The sequence below is a fragment of the Fukomys damarensis genome, unplaced genomic scaffold, assembly GCF_012274545.1.
Source record: "Fukomys damarensis isolate Sample0158 unplaced genomic scaffold, DMR_v1.0_HiC HiC_scaffold_22, whole genome shotgun sequence".
Taxonomy (NCBI): domain Eukaryota; kingdom Metazoa; phylum Chordata; class Mammalia; order Rodentia; family Bathyergidae; genus Fukomys; species Fukomys damarensis.
The window spans coordinates 1,743,637-1,760,037 of record NW_022900934.1 but is presented as its reverse complement, the minus strand read 5'-3'; the positions used below and the strand labels follow the sequence as shown (position 1 = coordinate 1,760,037).

The 16,401-nt window shown below is 51.5% G+C and overlaps 1 protein-coding gene across 5 annotated transcripts; it reads left to right on the top strand.

The window, feature by feature from the left end:
- Nucleotides 1-13: 13 nt before the first annotated feature.
- Mtg2 (mitochondrial ribosome associated GTPase 2) lies at nt 14-15,723 on the top strand. Of its 5 annotated transcripts, XM_010637696.3 has the most exons (9): nt 47-95; nt 5,955-6,048; nt 6,207-6,367; nt 6,982-7,187; nt 8,811-8,958; nt 9,877-9,992; nt 10,364-10,582; nt 10,750-10,888; nt 11,657-15,723. In XM_010637696.3, the coding sequence occupies exons 2-9, from the start codon at nt 5,987-5,989 to the stop codon at nt 12,049-12,051; spliced, it is 1,446 nt and encodes a 481-aa protein (XP_010635998.1). In that variant the 5' UTR covers nt 47-95; nt 5,955-5,986; the 3' UTR covers nt 12,052-15,723. The 5 variants fall into 5 exon arrangements, with proteins under 5 accessions (XP_010636024.1, XP_010636016.1, XP_010635998.1 ...); XM_010637722.3 differs by lacking the exon at nt 5,955-6,048 and having other exon boundaries at nt 14-95; XM_010637690.3 differs by lacking the exon at nt 47-95 and having other exon boundaries at nt 5,525-6,048.
- Nucleotides 15,724-16,401: the final 678 nt, after the last annotated feature.

Below are 16,401 nucleotides of genomic sequence, written 5' to 3'. Positions count from 1 at the left end.
TGTCAGCCTCTAGCGCAACGGGAGCGCTTCGGTCGGGCGCTGGACGCTCCCCTGAGGCCCGCCCCCGTGGGAGGTGCCGCTCCGCGGCGAGCGAGGTCTGTTCTGGCCTCCAGGAGCGGGGCGTTCCCCAGCAGTCGGCCAGCTGGATTGGGCCGATGGAGGCGGTTGTGCCAGCAGTTTTTCATAGGGACTTTCAGATGCGATGGAGGGTTCTTGTTTTGGAGATGTTACTGGAAAACACGGGAGAGGACCCCGTGTCAGAGGGACATGGGGGGGGGGACTCAGTTCTGTCACGTGCACGCCCGTCTCTGCAGGTCTGTGTCAGCGAAGGGAGCACTTCAAAAGCTGAGGGGCAGGCCAGGCATGCTGGGGCACGCCCATAACCTCAGCGCTCTGGGAGGTTGAGGCAGGGTGGTCACAAGTTCGAGTCCACCTTGGGCAGTTTAGCGAAATCTTGTTTAAAAAATTAAAAAAACCAAAAACCTGGGGATGAGAACCTGGGTTTAGACCCCCGTAGAAGTGGGGAAGGATGAGGTACAGAATATTAGTTCCTGGAAAAGACCTTGCCTTATAGTTCCCTTGGAAAGTCTGTGGATGCACAGTTCAGTGTGAAGATTCCTGTTGTAAGATGCATTGCCAGAGGACGCTGTCTGTCCTTGGGAAAGTGACTTAATGTCCCTGCATTGATCTCTATTGTTTTGTAGGGGCATTAACAAAAGTGGGGGGATTTAGCACATTGGCACCCTGCCTGCCTCCAAAGGCAAGGTCCTGAGTCCCATTGGGGGGATGGAGAAGCAGACAGGACGCTGATAAAGGAAGGGGCCGTGCTGGTGCTTTGGCCTGGAGTTTGCAGCAGTGCAATTGCTTCTACCCCTGGGCTCCTAAGGCTTAGGGGAGGATTCATTCAGTCACTGGAAGCAAAAGAGGCCTGGGGGGAACAGCTTCCCTCACTGCAGATGTGATTCTCAGTCTGGGGACTTGACTGAAGCAGAAAGCTCTCCTCTCTCCAGCCTGCCAAAGCGTACAGTCACAGGAAGTCAGTCAAGTGAAACAGACTAGAGACAGAGCCACAGTTGTAAGGAATACATTTAAAAGTCTTTATAAGACAGCGTGGTGGCGCATACCTGTAATCCCAGCACTTGGGAGGCTGAGGCAGGAGGATTGCTATGAGTTCGGGACCAGCCTGGACTACATAGTTCCAGGTCGGTCTCAACTACAGAGTGAGACCCTGTCTCAAATAAGTAAATAAATAAAAGTCTTTATAGAAAGTTTAAAAGAAGTTCCTGGCAATAACTTCTGTAAACCAGTAGATATTGAGCCTAACATTTTCAAGAACAACAGTGACAATGTCCAAAGGAGGCCCTTTCCATTGATGAACCCCTTCCCTGGTGTTTGTCAAAGCCTTGTCCTGTAACCCTAAAACATCTCATTCTCTGGCAGGCTTCGGATCCTGGGCTCTCATCACAGTCTTGCTTTTTTGTTCTTTGCTACACTGGGCCTGGCAACTGGCTGCTGTTAAGAACAGGGTGTGCTCACTTGTCTTGGTTCCCTCTGCATAGTATAGATAGGTGCTGTCCCTGGGACTTTGTGTGAAATGTTCTCCGTGCTGCCCTGTGTGGCATCGACAGGCCACATGTGGATGTAACCCAAAATGAGGCCTGTGGGACTGAGGAACTGAGTTTTTGCATTTTATTTAATGTCAATTAAGTTTAATAGCCCCATGTGGCTCATGATTGTTAAGCAGTGCAAGAATAGCCTTTACTGGGAGAGGAATAAAGATGGTCAACCAGTAGTACAGAACAATGCTGAACTTGTTCCCTTGCTAGGAGAGAACAGTGTTACTCAGTGGACCTCTCTAGACAGACAAAAGGGTAGAAAGTAGGAAGTGTGCCCCATGAGGCCCATTCAGAGGGCCTCAGGGGTTTTGCAGTAGATCACTTTACCAATGTTTCAGCTTTTACCTCACCAGGTGGGTGAGGCCTGTTTCCCAGCAGTCTGGAATGGATACCATGTTCCCTGCAAGTGCAGCTGCCTGTGTTTCTGTGGAGGAGCCTCAGGGCTTTTTCCCTTAAGTACTTTCACACTCCAAAGCCCTTTCACCTCTCTTTGCCTCTTTTCTCTTTGGTAAATAGGTACTTTTTTCACAGTTTTTAGGACAAAATTAGGTAATCCCTGAAAAACACTTAAAACAGTATTTTGGAAGTAGGGAGGTAGAAGTTTTGACTGTTTATTGTTAAGTTTATTTCTAGGTACTTTCTGTATTTGGTACTCCTATAAAGGACATTGCTTTCTTTTTTTGTTTTGTTTTTTGTTTTTTGAGACAGGGTCTCACTATGTAGTTGAAACTGACCTGGAACTCACTATGTAGTCCAGGCTGGTCTCAAACTCAAAGTGATCCTCCTGCCTCAGCCTCCCAAGTGCTGGGATTACAGGCCTGAGCCACCATGCCCAGCTGGAAATTGCTTTCTTAATTTAATTTCTAATTTGTTTGCTGCTAGTATTTAACAATACACTTAATTTTTAAGTTTTTATTTTGTAATCTGCAACCTTGCCCAATTTATTAATTCTAATTGTTGTTTTAGATTTCGTGGGGTTTTCGATGGAATGAGTCATCTTTTCTGCAGATAGGGGCAGTGTTACTCCTCCCTTTTCACTTCCTTCCTTCCTTTATTTATTTGGGCACTGGGGATGGAACTAGGGACCTTGTGCTTGCAAGGCAGGCAGCAGCACCACTGAGCTAAATCCCCGGCTTCACTTCCTTTATTGCAGCATCTAAAAGGGCCAGATTGGGTGTGGTGATGCACCTCTGTAATAACAGCACTCGTGGGGCTGAGGCAGGATCACTGCAAGTTTGAGGTCAGCCTAGGCCTTATATGGAGTTCAGGGCCAGCCATAACAATTAACATAGTGAGACCCTGTCTCAGAAAACCAAGTAAATACATAATAAAAGGACTGGATTGCATAGACGTGAAGTGGGCGTCCTTGCCTTTTCTCAGGTGTGATGTTAGCAGTAGGCCTCCGCACACACCCCTTATGGGGTACAAAGGGAGAGTTCTCTTCCTGGTTTGCTGTTTTCCTAGTCCTGGGTGGTACTGAAGTGGTCAATCAGTATGAGGAGGGGTCTGGGCTGCGTTCTGACTGCTAGAGTAGCCTTTTGTTCCTGGGATGACAAGGGGCTTGGCATATGATCTTTGTGATGCTGGATTTGGTGAGAAATATTTGTTAGAGGAATATTGCTCTGCAAAAGAATGTTTTTGTAAAGTTAAGGTTTTATACTGGGGTTACAGTAGTCCCGAAAGTTGAATTGGATAGTGATCTTACTTTATTTGGTTCCTGAAAAGGTGTAAGATTGCTTTTTTTTTTTTGGTGATATTTTGATGGAATTTACCAAGAAAATCTGAGTCTGGAATTTTGCTTCGGCAATGTTCTTTTCTAGCAGATTCAGTTTTGTTAGTAGATACTGGAGCTGTTGGTTTATTCTTTTTTCTTCTTTGTGAGACAAGGTCTCTCTATGTAATTGAGGCTGGTCTTGAACTCACTTTGTAGTCCAGGCTAGCCTCAAACTTAGAGTGATCTGCCTGCCTCAGCCTCCCAAGTGCTGGGATTATGGCATGCACCACTCTACCCAACAGTTGGTTTATTCTTGGAGTTTTTTGGATTTTGGCTTTGGTTTTGGTACTGGGGATTGAACTCACAACTTTGCACTTGCAAGGCAGGTGTGGTGCCACTGAGCTAATTCCCCAGTCATATTCTTGGGTTTATTTGGTGAGTTGCATCTTTCAAGATATGTGTCCATGGGCTGGGGATTTAGCTTCGTGGTTCCCATGCCTGCTTCGCAAGCGCAGGGGCCCAAGTTAGATCCCCAGTATTTTTTTTTTAAGTGTCCATTTCATGTAAATTGTTGAATTTGTCCCAAATTATAAATAAAGAGCAAAATAAATGATAGATAATAGAATAGAAAATATGGAGATAGATCTTCCTCAAATAGGAAGGGGCTCAAAAGATGGAAGGAGGAGAAAGGGAGAGAAGGGAAATGGGATGAGAAAAAGAGCTAAGCTGCATTATTTCCGCGTACCAGCTCCACAAGCAGTGTAGATGTTATGTGCTGTCAGCACCATTAATAAGAATGTCTAAAAACTGTTGAGTTTGTAAGGGTACAACATAAGAATTTAGGAATAGTTTTGCCACTTTTCTGTAGCTCTAAAGCCATTCTAGATAAGGTTTATTTTAAAAATATTTTCACAACCGGCCAGGTAGAGGGGAGACCCTGCTGAGGAGGGGTGAGGTGAGGCTTGCTGACTGAGTGGGACACTGGGCAGATACGGAGAGGACCAACGGGACCCCTGGGCTCCTAGAGCCGAAGACAGGAGGAGGCACTGGGGGGATCTGGTGGTGCTGGATTGGACACACTGGTCTGAACTGAGGTTCCTGGCAGGTGTTGGTAGATGGGAAAGCCACTGGGAGTAGGCCTGGTTGTAGGTGAAATGCTGTGTGCTTCCAGCCCTGTTCACAATCGGAACCACAACTCCTCAGTAGTGAGCAGGCCAGCATGCAGACTTAGATCCCAAACACCATTCTCCTTTACAAGGGGTCAGGCTCCGTTAGGTGCAACCCATTTCAAGGTGGGGCAGGGACAGGACAGGTGAGTCTTGGGTACTTGTGCAGGAAGCTCAGATTGGTGGCATATGTCAAAAGGTCACAGGGCCTCATAGCAGTCTCCACTGGTCAAAGTAGGAACAGTTTGAGCATTCAATGACAGTTGGCTGAACTAGGAAAATGTGAGTACATAAAAATGAGTAAATTGATGGTTAAATAAGGAACTGGATAAACAGGTTCCCACACACTCACGGTGCCTCCCCACGAAATGCATGCGATTACTCCTGGGAGACGCCAGACCGCCCCTGACCAGTGCTCTGAGTGCCAGCAGTGACAGGCGACCAGTGACACGCCCACCTGCTGGGTGGTGGAGAGGCAGCACACGTGTCTGGAGCCCATCAGGTCAGGCCAGCAGGAGGGCATTCGAGGACAGCTGCCCGGGGCACAGGGTCAAGGGGCTGAGGGTTGCTCAGTGCAGGCGACAGGAGATCGGGGTGTGCCTCTCCTGTGAAGGACGCCCCAGGACCCAAGGCTGTTCTGAGGAAAGGCTGGGGTGCGGGCTGCCCTTCGGGGCCTTCTCTGTAGGGGTACCCTTGTCCTGGAAGACAGGAAGTGTTGCAGTGGTGGTGTGTTAGGTGTGCTCTTCACTTCTGAAACTGTGAGTGCCTCGTGCAGAGGGCAGGGCCATGGAACAGTCGGTGTGAAGGCAGTGTTGCCTCTGGAAAGAGGCCGGGGTGTGCACAGTGGGTGGCACCCAGCGGGGGCTTCTAGAAAAGGGCAGACTGTCCTCTCCTGGTGTGCTTACCTGTGCTGGCTTTGTGGCAGTTTGTTATACAGTGCACAGACATTTACGTTCCCCCAGTGTAGATAAACTGCATATTGAGAAATGTGGAGAGCTGCATGGATTCCCTGTACCGCGCCCTCAGAATAGGACCTGTGGGAGTGGTGAAGGCAGGGGACTCCTTTCCTGGTAGCAAGGTCAGTGTCTTCCTCACCTTACCAGAAGATGCCCACTGCCAGCAAGAAGCAGCTCGCACTGAGTGTGACCCTGGCCTGTACCATTGCTAACACTGACTGTGTAGGTGTCCCAAGATTCGAGTCAGCTCTGACGCTGGCCCATGAATGGAATCCCACAGGTTAAGTGTCACTCATGAAAAACTGTCCTCATCTCGGATGCAGTGGCAAGGAGCAGGTCTCCAGGGACCCCCACCTCTGCTGGAGAGGCAGCACCTGGTGATTGCTGGTTTGTTGTAAAGCACACTGCAAAGGCTGCCAGAACAGCCAGGGGGAGAGGTGCGCCAAGCGAGGGCTGCAGGGTCTCCGGGCGCAGTGCTCACCAGCCCGTGAACTCTACACAGCCCTGGCTTTAGGGTTTTGCAGAGGCCTCATCATGCAGACACCGCCGACTGTGGGCTCAGTCTCCAGCCTCATCCCCCTCTGGAAGATGGGGAGGTAAAAATTCCAAACTTCCTGCCCTGCTCTTTCTGCTGACCATCTCTACCCTAAAGCTGTGCACCTCATTAGAGCAGAAGACTCTCCTGTCACTCAGGAAATTCCAAGGGGCTTTTGGTGGCTGTGGGTCAGACACTTGTATCGCTCCCATCTCTCAGGAAATTACAAGGGTTTGAGCTCTGTGTGAGGAACTGGGGCAGAGACCAGATAGAGGTTGCTCATCCTATCAGGACGACAGCTGCCACTGCCGCTCTGGGTCTATGTGACTCGGCCCAGCTCGTCCTCACCCACCTTCCAAGTGAGGAGACTGAGGCAGCAGGTGCGTGACCCTCCCTGTCACCCTGGGACAAGCAGAGGGGAGTCTGTTTCCAATGCCTGGCCACTTGGCTGCTGTGCTCGTCTGGTATTTTCATGTTGTAGTGTACACAGCAGTGAGCTACAGGAGATGATACAATAGCATCTGAACAGAAGGGCTTTGCACTCTGGAGAAGTTTGGACTTGAGGTTTAGATTGCCTTTTAATAGTCTCATTGAGCAGATTCTTGATACTGCCCCTAAGGTATGTCCAGTGCTGCTGGAGATCGAATGGTTTAAATCCTCTGTACACAGACCCATCCCGCACACACCTGCAATCCCAGCACTCAGGAGCCTGAGGCAGGGAGATCACCACAAGTTTGAGGCCAACCCAGCCTGAACTGCAAAGCAAGGCCTTCACTCAAAACATAAACAAAAAAACAGATCCTGTCCCAAGTCCCAAATGTACTGATGGGTGCCAGAGGGCAAGAGGGGCCTCCGGTGGAAAAAGTTGGATTCATCAGGTTGCTTTGTGCAGGACACATACCAGATCCCACCATGTGTTGGACACTTGCTTTGGCTTCAGCTTGAGGCTCAGAGCTAGCCCTAGTGCCTTATTTTGCCCATTTGACTTTGCTAGGGGCCGGGATGCCTGTGAGGCACTTCTCAGCAAGCTCTTGGACCATGTTGGAGGGAGCGATGGGGGCTCTGTCTACACAGGCTAGCCTCAAGCCCCATAGACTCCTTCCACAGAAGGCCCTACTCAGGCCACTCTCCACGGGCTGCGCAGACTTCACCAAGCATCAGGAGCCCCGTGGAAAGAAGCCGCTGTCTGAGAAGAAACTGGTGAGATTCTTGGCCTGGAGTAACCCTCCTCAAGCTCCCTGGGGTGGCAGCACATCGTGTGGAGGCTTCTGTCCATCTGCTCTTTGCTCATCCGGGCTGCGGTACTCAAGGAACATGTGGAGCTTCTTAAAGGGGCCTTCCTGCCATCACCAGCGGCAGCCCAGGGAGGGCAGGTGGCAGAGCTCCCTGGGCTGGGCGAGGGCCTGGCTGCTCACTTGGCACTGCATATTGGATGTGACCTTGGATGTTTCTTTAATGTCTAGGAACATGCAAAACCTCTGGGTGGGGGCAGAGTAGACCTTTGAAGTTACAGCCTTACAAGTTTTCTTTTCTGTTTACCAACATCCTCTCTACACCATGAATGATCTTTGACTACATTTAAGAAAATGTGCATTTACCGCTCATTTAATTTCCCCTAAGTGAGGGCTCCAGGTGAGCGTTCTGGAGGCAAGCACAACGTGGGTTGACAAAGTACTTTGGCAGCCAGGATGCAGAGCACATGGCGTGTCTCTTCCCAGATCAGACTGGGATCTCAGCCTTTTCTTCTGTGCAGTGCTCGCCACTTGTGCTTTTTTTCCAGTCAGGTGGATTCTAGTTTTGAGGCATAGTGAAATTACACGCAGAGCCTTTGAAATCGTAATTCATGGTTTTTCCATTTGGTGGTGCCAAAGAGTCCTAACATAATTTTGTATTTTCATTTTTTTAAATCTGTTTGTAGCCTCTTGGATGGAAATATGCATCTCCCAAGTCCTGACAAGGGCTGTGGGACACTGTCAGGGCCAGAGGGCCTTGTCCACCCACACAGTCCTGCAGAAAAGGTAGATGGACTTGCAGGATGAGGCAATGTATACTCAGTATTAGCCTAGTTAGCTGGTTATTCGGATTCCTTGCCTGGGTTAGGGGCCTGCAGAGAAACTTTGCCTCCAAGGGATGTAGTATACCCTGCATGGTGTGCAGATAGGGCCCTCACATAGGCAGGACCAGAAGGTTCCTTCTGCAGAGCTAAAGCATGGTGGTGTCCAAGGACTCTACCTCTCCTTATTACATCCCGCAAAACTAGAATTTTCCATAGCAGGACCTGTTTTGTCTCTGTTTGAGAGAAGCTGGAAGACACTTTGCTCAAAGAATATTTCTTAAATAGGCTGCATTCTCTTCTTAGGTTAGAAAGGCCGAGTTCCTTTTTTGAAGTGTGTGTGTGTGTTTTTTAATGTAATAGCTTTAATAAATTGAGACATAATTCATATACCATAGTACTCTTTTAAAAGGTACCTTAGTAGTTTTTGTTTTGTTTCTTTTTTTTTTTTTTTTTTTTTTTTTTTACTTTTTTATTACACGTGTTTCAGTACACAATGGTTACATCTGTTGTGGGGAGTTCGTGCATGGGCATAATGCATCTTAACTGAAGTGTGCTTTCTACACGGTCTACCCTTACATCTGCGTGGATTCTCTTCAGCTTGCGAATTCTTGTGACCTGTGGGAATTGGCTTATATCTTTGGATTTTAGGAGAGCTTAGTAATTATCTAGCTTTAATCAGTTAAGGCGTACTGATTTCAAGTGGGCGTTCGGTCTCCTTGGAAGGATTTTGGAGTTCTGCTAACATTGTGTGCTTGTGTTCTCTGTAGAAAAAGCATTTTGTGGACCATCGCAGAGTGATTGTCCGTGGAGGAGGTGGAGGCTCCGGCATGAGCTGCTTCCACAGTGAGCCCCGGAAGGAGTTCGGAGGCCCCGATGGTGGGGATGGTGGCAGTGGCGGCCACGTCATCCTGAAGGGTACGTGGCCTGGGGACGACTGGGGAAGCACAGCCCCTACATCTCTGGAGTAGTAGAAGTTCTGCCTTCTTACCGTTACATGCTTTTGCATTAAAAACTTGATGTCTAGATGTAATTTTTAAAAACTAACGATGAATTTTGAATGGGTTTGGGAGTTTTAATTTCAGGAACAGAGTTTCCTTTAGCAGTCTAACATGACAGTATGTGTCAGAAGATAAAATCTGTATTACTGTCGCAGCAAGTGCTGAAAAGAGCATTGACTACATTCAGCTCATGTTTAGCATAAATGTTTAGTAGGTCAGGAGCAGGAACAGTCACAGAAAATAAAAGCTTTTATTTGCCAGGCGTGGTGGCGCATGCCTGTAATCCCAGCACTCGGGAGGGTGAGGCAGGAGGATCTCTGTGAGTTTGAGACCAGCTTGGGCTACATAGTGAGTTCCAGGTCCATCTCAACTACATAGAGACCCTCAAAAAAACAAACAAACAAAAAAACATAGCTTTTTTTTTTAGTTGATGATTGCATTATGATTAACTTCAGTGTTTTTCAGAGATGGCAATTTTTTGAAGGAAAATATGAACTCAGCTTTTTGAAAATTGTTTCTAGTCAGCAACCTCTGCTACAGTTTCATTCTAATCATCCCATTCTGTTTCCCTGTTTTTGTTTGGGAGCACTTTCTGGGAATTGAACTCAGGTCCTTTGTACTACTATATCACCTGCCCCCCCACTTTAAGTTTTGAGGCAAGGTCTCACAAAGTTGCCCAGCCTTCCTGTCTCAGCCTCCCAGAGTGCTGGGACTACAGCCATGTGCCACTGCATTCAGCTTTTTAAGGTTCCTAAACTGGACAAAAGAATATTACCCATGGTGCTGGTTCTGTCTTAACACAAAGGAATGTGAAGTTTCTTGCTCTTAACTCTAGTTGACCCTCAAGTCAAGTCCCTGTCGTCAGTCCTGTCCCAGTATCAGGGCTTCAGTGGAGAAGATGGCGGCAGCAAAAACTGCTCCGGACGAGGTGGCGCTGTCCTCTACATCCAGGTAAGCCAGAGCCACTGGGGTTGGTGGAGAGAGTGGCTCCCTCCTGCAGAGGGAAGCCCAGTGCAGGCCCTTCACTGGTGCTATGCCACATGCATCTCTGAGCTGGTGAAGGCTGTGAGGTAATTGCCTTAGGAGAAGTGGCCCAGCGAGCACACACCCTGCTCCGCCTTGGCCAAGCCTGATGCCCCAGGGTCCCTAGGAGGCGTCTGCTCCATGAGCTATGTAGGGGCTGGTCACGTGGAAGTCTGAAGGGTGTGTGCCCAGCCCCATAAGTGCCCTCAAGAACCTGGCCGTGAGGGGGAACTTGGCGGTGCCCTGTCCTGCTTCCCCTTCACTTGTGGAGAATATAACAACACCATGCTGCCTTTCAGGTCCCCGCGGGCACCCTGGTGAAGGAGGGAGGTGAAATCGTGGCTGACCTGAGCTGCCCCGGCGATGAGTACATTGCCGCGCTGGGGGGCGCAGGCGGGAAAGGCAACCGCTTTTTCCTGGCCAACGACAACCGCGCCCCGGTGACCTGCAGTCCTGGAGAGCCGGGTCAGGAGCGTGTTCTCCACCTGGAGCTCAAGACGGTGGCCCACGCCGGGATGGTGGGTGCCCTCTTGTGGGACATCTCTGGGCCTAGCAGGAATGAAGCGCTTTGTGGCACAGCCTGTGCCATCAGCGTGCTGCTGATGTGCGTACCCTCTGACCCCAGCCCAGTGTCCCTCGCCCCAGCCGGCTGTGAGTCAGCTGCCTCCTGTGCTTGCTCTTCCAGGTCGGGTTCCCCAATGCTGGGAAGTCCTCACTCCTGCGAGCCATTTCAAATGCCAAGCCCGCTGTGGCATCCTACCCGTTCACCACCCTGAATCCCCACGTGGGGATTGTGCACTATGCCGGCCACCAGCAGGTAGCAGGTGGGTTTAGACAGTCCCAGTGATTCCGGAAGATGGTTATGTAACTCCTAAATTTAGCTTCCTATTTTAATTGTTGAGTTGTTTTTCCTAATTGAAACAATGTTGGTAAGTTTGTTCTCTAGCAAAATTAGGAGCCCACCCTTCAGGGATCTGTTAGTTTCAGTTCAGAAATGTGAGTTTAAATATCCTGAGGAGAGGTTTCCTTCTCACTGCGTTTATTTCCTCTCCTCTATGGGGACTCAGCAGCATCAGTCTGTAGACAACATGTGATCGTAAAAGCTTTCCCTGTACCATTTTGAGAGAAGAAAACTTTTTTCCAGCAGATAATGTACCCATTAAAAATAGTAAGCCTGCTGGCAAGGTTATTTGTATAGCACTTTATGTTTGCAAAGTACTCTATAATGAATTCTATCGGTAATCAAATTATTAATAGAGTACAGGAAGCCATTTTCCCCTTTTTTGAATCGTGTTTAAGGCCAGAAAGACAGGAGTGTGTTCAGTATTCCTCATTAGATTGCTCCAGCATTGTGCCTGTCACCCATATATTTCAGTGCATTTTGTAAATCTGAAGGCCGAGGTGCCTGTGTCAGGTGGCCTGCTGAGTCACTAGGGTAAATGATGGCCCTGGTTTTGGGTGTTCCTTGAAAGGGAAATCTTAGAAGGTAGGGAGCCTGGCCCCAGACAGGGCTCCTGGTTTCCCCTCCCAGCCTGAGGTTAGAGGTCATGGTGCACAGGGCAGCGGTGACACGTGTGCTTTGTCCCCTGTAGTGGCAGATATCCCAGGGATCATCCGAGGCGCCCACCAGAACAGGGGCCTGGGGCTCAGCTTCCTCAGGCACATCGAGCGCTGCCGCTTCCTCTTGTTTGTGGTGGACCTTTCCCTGCCAGAGCCGTGGACCCAGTTTGAGCACTTAAAATACGAACTGGAGAAGTATGAAGAAGGCCTGTCTGAGAAACCCCACACAATCGTTGCAAATAAGATTGATCTGCCACAGGCCAGAGCCATTCTGCCCCGGCTCCGGGCCCAGCTGGGACAGGAGGTCATCGCCCTGTCGGCGCTGACTGGGGAGAACCTGGAGCAGCTGCTGCTCCACCTGAAGGTTCTCTATGATGCCTACGTGGAGGCCGAGCTGGGCCAGGGCCGCCAGCCGCTCAGGTGGTAGCGTGGCACCGCAGCAGGTGCTGCACAGGCAAACCAGGCTGTAAAACACGGGTGGCTCTGAATGCGTAAGAGAGTATGTGTGTCATTGTTTCAGAGTTGGTGCTTCTGTCTTCCCTGCCAGCTCGGGGTTCCTCTACTAAGGTTCCCCTCGGCCTAGGTGTCCCGCCCGCCGCCCGCCTGCTCCCCAGAGCTTTGTGCAGCCATCAGCCTCGCCTACTGATGTGCCGGAGTTGGCTCACTTGTGCTAATTAACACCCCTAATTAGGAGGAGGACTGCACTGCTGGCTCCTGCTGCATGCTGCCGCCGCACGCTTGCTGCTGGGGAGCTCTGCAGAGCAACACGGCCAGCACCCAGCTTCCCACGCACAGTGGTACAGTAACAAGGACAGCCCTCTGGGGTCCACAGGGGCTCCGTCTGCCTGGGCTCTGATCGCACCACAGTGGAGCAGTGGTGCTCGCTGCTGCCAGCCATCCGAGGGGAGCGGTGTGGGCCAGCTCCTTCCCTGTCACTCTGGGAACGCCACACTCCGCTCTGTGGGAGCCGAATGCCAAGGCAGACTCGGCTTCACGACTGAATGCACCCAATATCCGACCCAAGTATGCGCGGGTTCTGGCTCGACTTCAGAATGCACAAGCAAGTTGTTAACTAAAGGTGAAGCGAGCTGTGAATTGCCAGCATTGTTCCCAATGGGTGGCCGCAGCCCAGCAGGGTGTCCCAAGAGTATGGCGGGAGACTTGTCCCTGGTGGGCTGGGCTGAACTTCTCAGCTCTGCTTATTAGGAGTCCTTGCCCTAGGCCAAGTGGTCCCCAAGATGCAGCTGGGACCAATGGCAGCCATCTTCAGCTCAGACCGCAGCCAAGAGAGCCATGGTTGCTGCTGTAGGTGCTGTGACCTGGAAAGAGACTTCCTTCCATGGTGAGGCCACATCTTTGCCCAAGGCCCCTCACCAACTGGACTTCCTGCCCTGTTCCTGAGTGCCCTTCCTAAACGAAATGGTGGGGACAGAAGAAAGCAGAGGAGGTGGCCTTCAGCCCTTTGGAGAAGACCGCAGCCACAGGTTGTCCACAGGGGTCCCAGACAGGTGACACTGCTGGGCACAGCTAAGGCAGATGTCCTTCCTGTATGTTGGGGTTCAGCTACCTCAAATAATAAGCCAGTGCTTCAGCTTTCAGGAGCAATTCGGTTTTGATCTAACATCAAATCTGCAACCAGAACACGAGGTCCTTTCACCGGAGGCTTTATTTTAATGTCTTATAATTTCAAAGGTCCTCGTGTCCTAGAAGCCAGGATGGGTCTTGCATCTATTTGCTTTCTCTTTCAGGTCACCATAAAGGGTTTTGTAGAGGCAGGCCAGGCCTGAGAGCATTAATTACCCATGGCTTTCATCTTGTGCTGGACCCTGTGCACTCGGGGAGGGGAGGTCTGGCCCAGGCTCACTCTGGAGTGGAGGTTGTGTCCTGGGCCCGCGGCTGTCCTGCTGGGACTTCATCGTGAGACACTACAGGTGTTGCGCAGGCGTCCCTGATAGCAGAAAGCCCCAGGGCTCCCCACCGCTGCGAGTCCAGAGCTGTGTGGTTGTTCTCTCCCTGGTGCTCTGGCCTGGAGGAAGCCAAAGCTAGACTGCGTCTCCCCACAAAGTTAACTGCTTCCGTCTTGTTTTTAGATTGAGCTATAGCTCATCCACCGTAGTTACTCTGAAGGGTACACTCGAGGGCATGGCAGTAGGCTGACAGTTGTACCACTATATCACTTACAGAACGTTTCATTCCCCTGAAGAAACCTGTCCCCATGCCCCCTCGTCCCAGACTCCATAGCCCATTTGCCACCCCTCCAGGCTCTTCCTGCAGTGACTGTCCGTGCTGAGGCCTCAGGTGCACACCCTGCCATTCTTAAGGTCACTGCCGCCCTCCCAGGTCAGAAGAGAGCCACAGGTGCACACTTGGGGGCTGAGGTTGTGTTCTGGTGCTGCTGTGCCCCAAAAGTCTCGGAGGACCCGACCCCAAGACGGTGCCCACAGATACTGTGAAGTGAGCAGGTAAACTGACTCGACGCGTGTAGGTGAGTGGTGCCCTCACATGACCCGGGCCATTTCCACAAGGCTATCCTGCTTCTGGAGCCGTCGGCTTCCACGGCCTCTTGGGGGCATTGCTGGTGCTCTGGTGACTGCTACGCAGAGCCCCCAGGGCTGAGGGTCTTGCCCGGAGCGGGTGTCTGCTCAGTTGTCTCCCAGTTTCCGCTGTGCTTCTGGCTCTCTGTTTTCTGACTCCTGTCCCCGCTGGAGCCATTTCCCAAGTGCACAGCTGCGCCCCTTCTCCCTGTGTCCTCACAGGCCTGCCTTGCTACAGAGCTGGCGCTGGCCAGATGCCCTCCTGGGTGTATGCTTGGCCGTGGGCTCTGGCTGACCCATGCTGGGCTCCCGACTCTCAGAACCATCACCCTCTGCAGGGCCCATGTGGTCTGGCTACTCCCTGACCTTTGTGGGGCCTAAGATTCGGGGTGGAAAAGGTCCCTCAGCGACCTGATTTCCAGCCCCATGCTCCGCCCTTTGGCCTGGTGCCCTCATTCCCCAGCTCTGCATCCACTTGCTCCAGAGGCCAAGCCTCCAGCTCCCATCGGGCCTCAGCTTTCTCCCAGCCACCATCCCGGCCTGTCTTCCACCTCCGTGTCTGTGTGTAAAGGTTCTCTCCTACCGAACTCCTTTCTTTCCCCCTTAGCCAATACAAGCCTTGTGGGCGGCTGGTCATCCTGATGACAGATAGCCGCTGTTCTCAGCTGCCCATGGAAAGGTCCGCCTCCCACCCTCCCGGTGGGCTGTCCTGGCCCAGCTGGCCATCTAGACTTTAGGGCCTCTCAGCACCTACTGCTTTCCTGGCTTTCGGCGTCTAGCACATGGCCCCACCGCTGGACTGGCTGAGGCAGAAACACCCAAGATCTCGAGGTGCAAAGACAACACCCAGCACAAAACCACAGAAACATTCTCCAGGTTTGGAGCTTGGGAGGCTGGAATGGGGTGTCCCAGCAGCACGCTCCCCTCAAGGCTCTGGGGAAAGGGCCCGCCTGCCTCCTCCAGCTTCCAGTGGCTCCTAGTGTCCTTTGACTTGTGTCCACCTCACCCCTGCACCCATCTTCACTGGCCTCCGCGTGTCCCTCTGTCCTGAAGGATGCCACCAGCCCTTGGACTGAGGCCCACCTTAGGACTTAGGGTCATATGGCCTCCTAAACTGACAAGGTTGAACCCCAAAGCTCTGTATGAGTGAGTCCGGGGCCTTACTCAGCCCAGGATGCCATCCTATCTGAGCTGGACACTGCATGTACTTTGTAAAGTGCCTGACGCCCGGGGATAGTGGCCCTACACCCGCGCGTCCTCCCTGGCCTCGACGCACCATCTCCACCTCAGAACCAGCCGCAACTTGATCCCATCCTGATGATCTCAGTGGCCATCCACAGGTCCTCTCTGCCTCCTCTCAGGACAGGGCCAAGCACTCAAGGCACTGTCTTGCCCAGTGCTGCTGCCCTGCTGCTGGTCCCTGGTCACACTGAGGATGAGGATGTCCCAGGCCACAGCATCTCCCTGTTAATTCCTCGACTCGCAGTGAAATACCAACACCCTGGTAGGCTGAGGCAGGAGGAGTCCCAAGTTCAAGCCCAGACTGGGCAGCTTAGCGATTTAACAAGACCTTGTCTCAAAAGATTTTATATATTTTTTGGGGGATAGTCCTGAGATAAAACTTGGAACCTTGAGCTTGCAAGGCAGGTGGTGGCACCACTGAGCTAAATCCCTGGCCCATTTTTAAATTTTTTCTTGAAGGCCTGGGATGCAGTTCAGTGAGAAGGCCCTGGGTTAAATCCCCAATATTGAAAATTAGATGGCAATTTTTATGTTGTATATATTTTACCGCAATAAAAAAAATGTTAGAGCCAAACACATCCGCAGCAGGCCCACACCCACGCGTGGGACAGGGGTGGAGTGAGAGGAGCAGATCCGTGTCAGGCGCTAGCTGCGACCCTGCAGCTTCCTACTGCTCTGACCAAGGCTCCACTGACAGAAACCAGGGAAGGGCACGCGAGGTCTGAACTGTCCGGTGTGCAGCATACGAGTCTGCAGCATTAGCTGTGCCCTGGACACACCTGGGAAGGGCTGGACCACAGTGCTGGGGGTTTTTCCTCAGCCTGCATGTTTTGCTAGGCAAGTGCTGTGCCACTGAGCCACATTGGCAGCCCCCATTGGCACCTTGGCCAGTGTTCATTGAGGCATTGAGCCCCCAGGCTGAATGGACACCTGAACGGTTCCGTGTGCAGCCTGTGGTGCCCTTGGCAGGAGGCCTCGGTGGGAAGTTTCCTGGCCTTCGG

Bases quoted from the DNA above. Each gene is read 5' to 3' on its own strand.
- Mtg2 (XM_010637696.3), top strand. From the start codon at position 5,987: ATGCAGACACCGCCGACTGTGGGCTCAGTCTCCAGCCTCATCCCCCTC. The intron at 9,993-10,363 runs GTAAGCCAGAGC...GCTGCCTTTCAG, and splicing joins GCGCTGTCCTCTACATCCAG to GTCCCCGCGGGCACCCTGGT. The intron at 10,583-10,749 runs GTGGGTGCCCTC...TTGCTCTTCCAG, and splicing joins CGGTGGCCCACGCCGGGATG to GTCGGGTTCCCCAATGCTGG.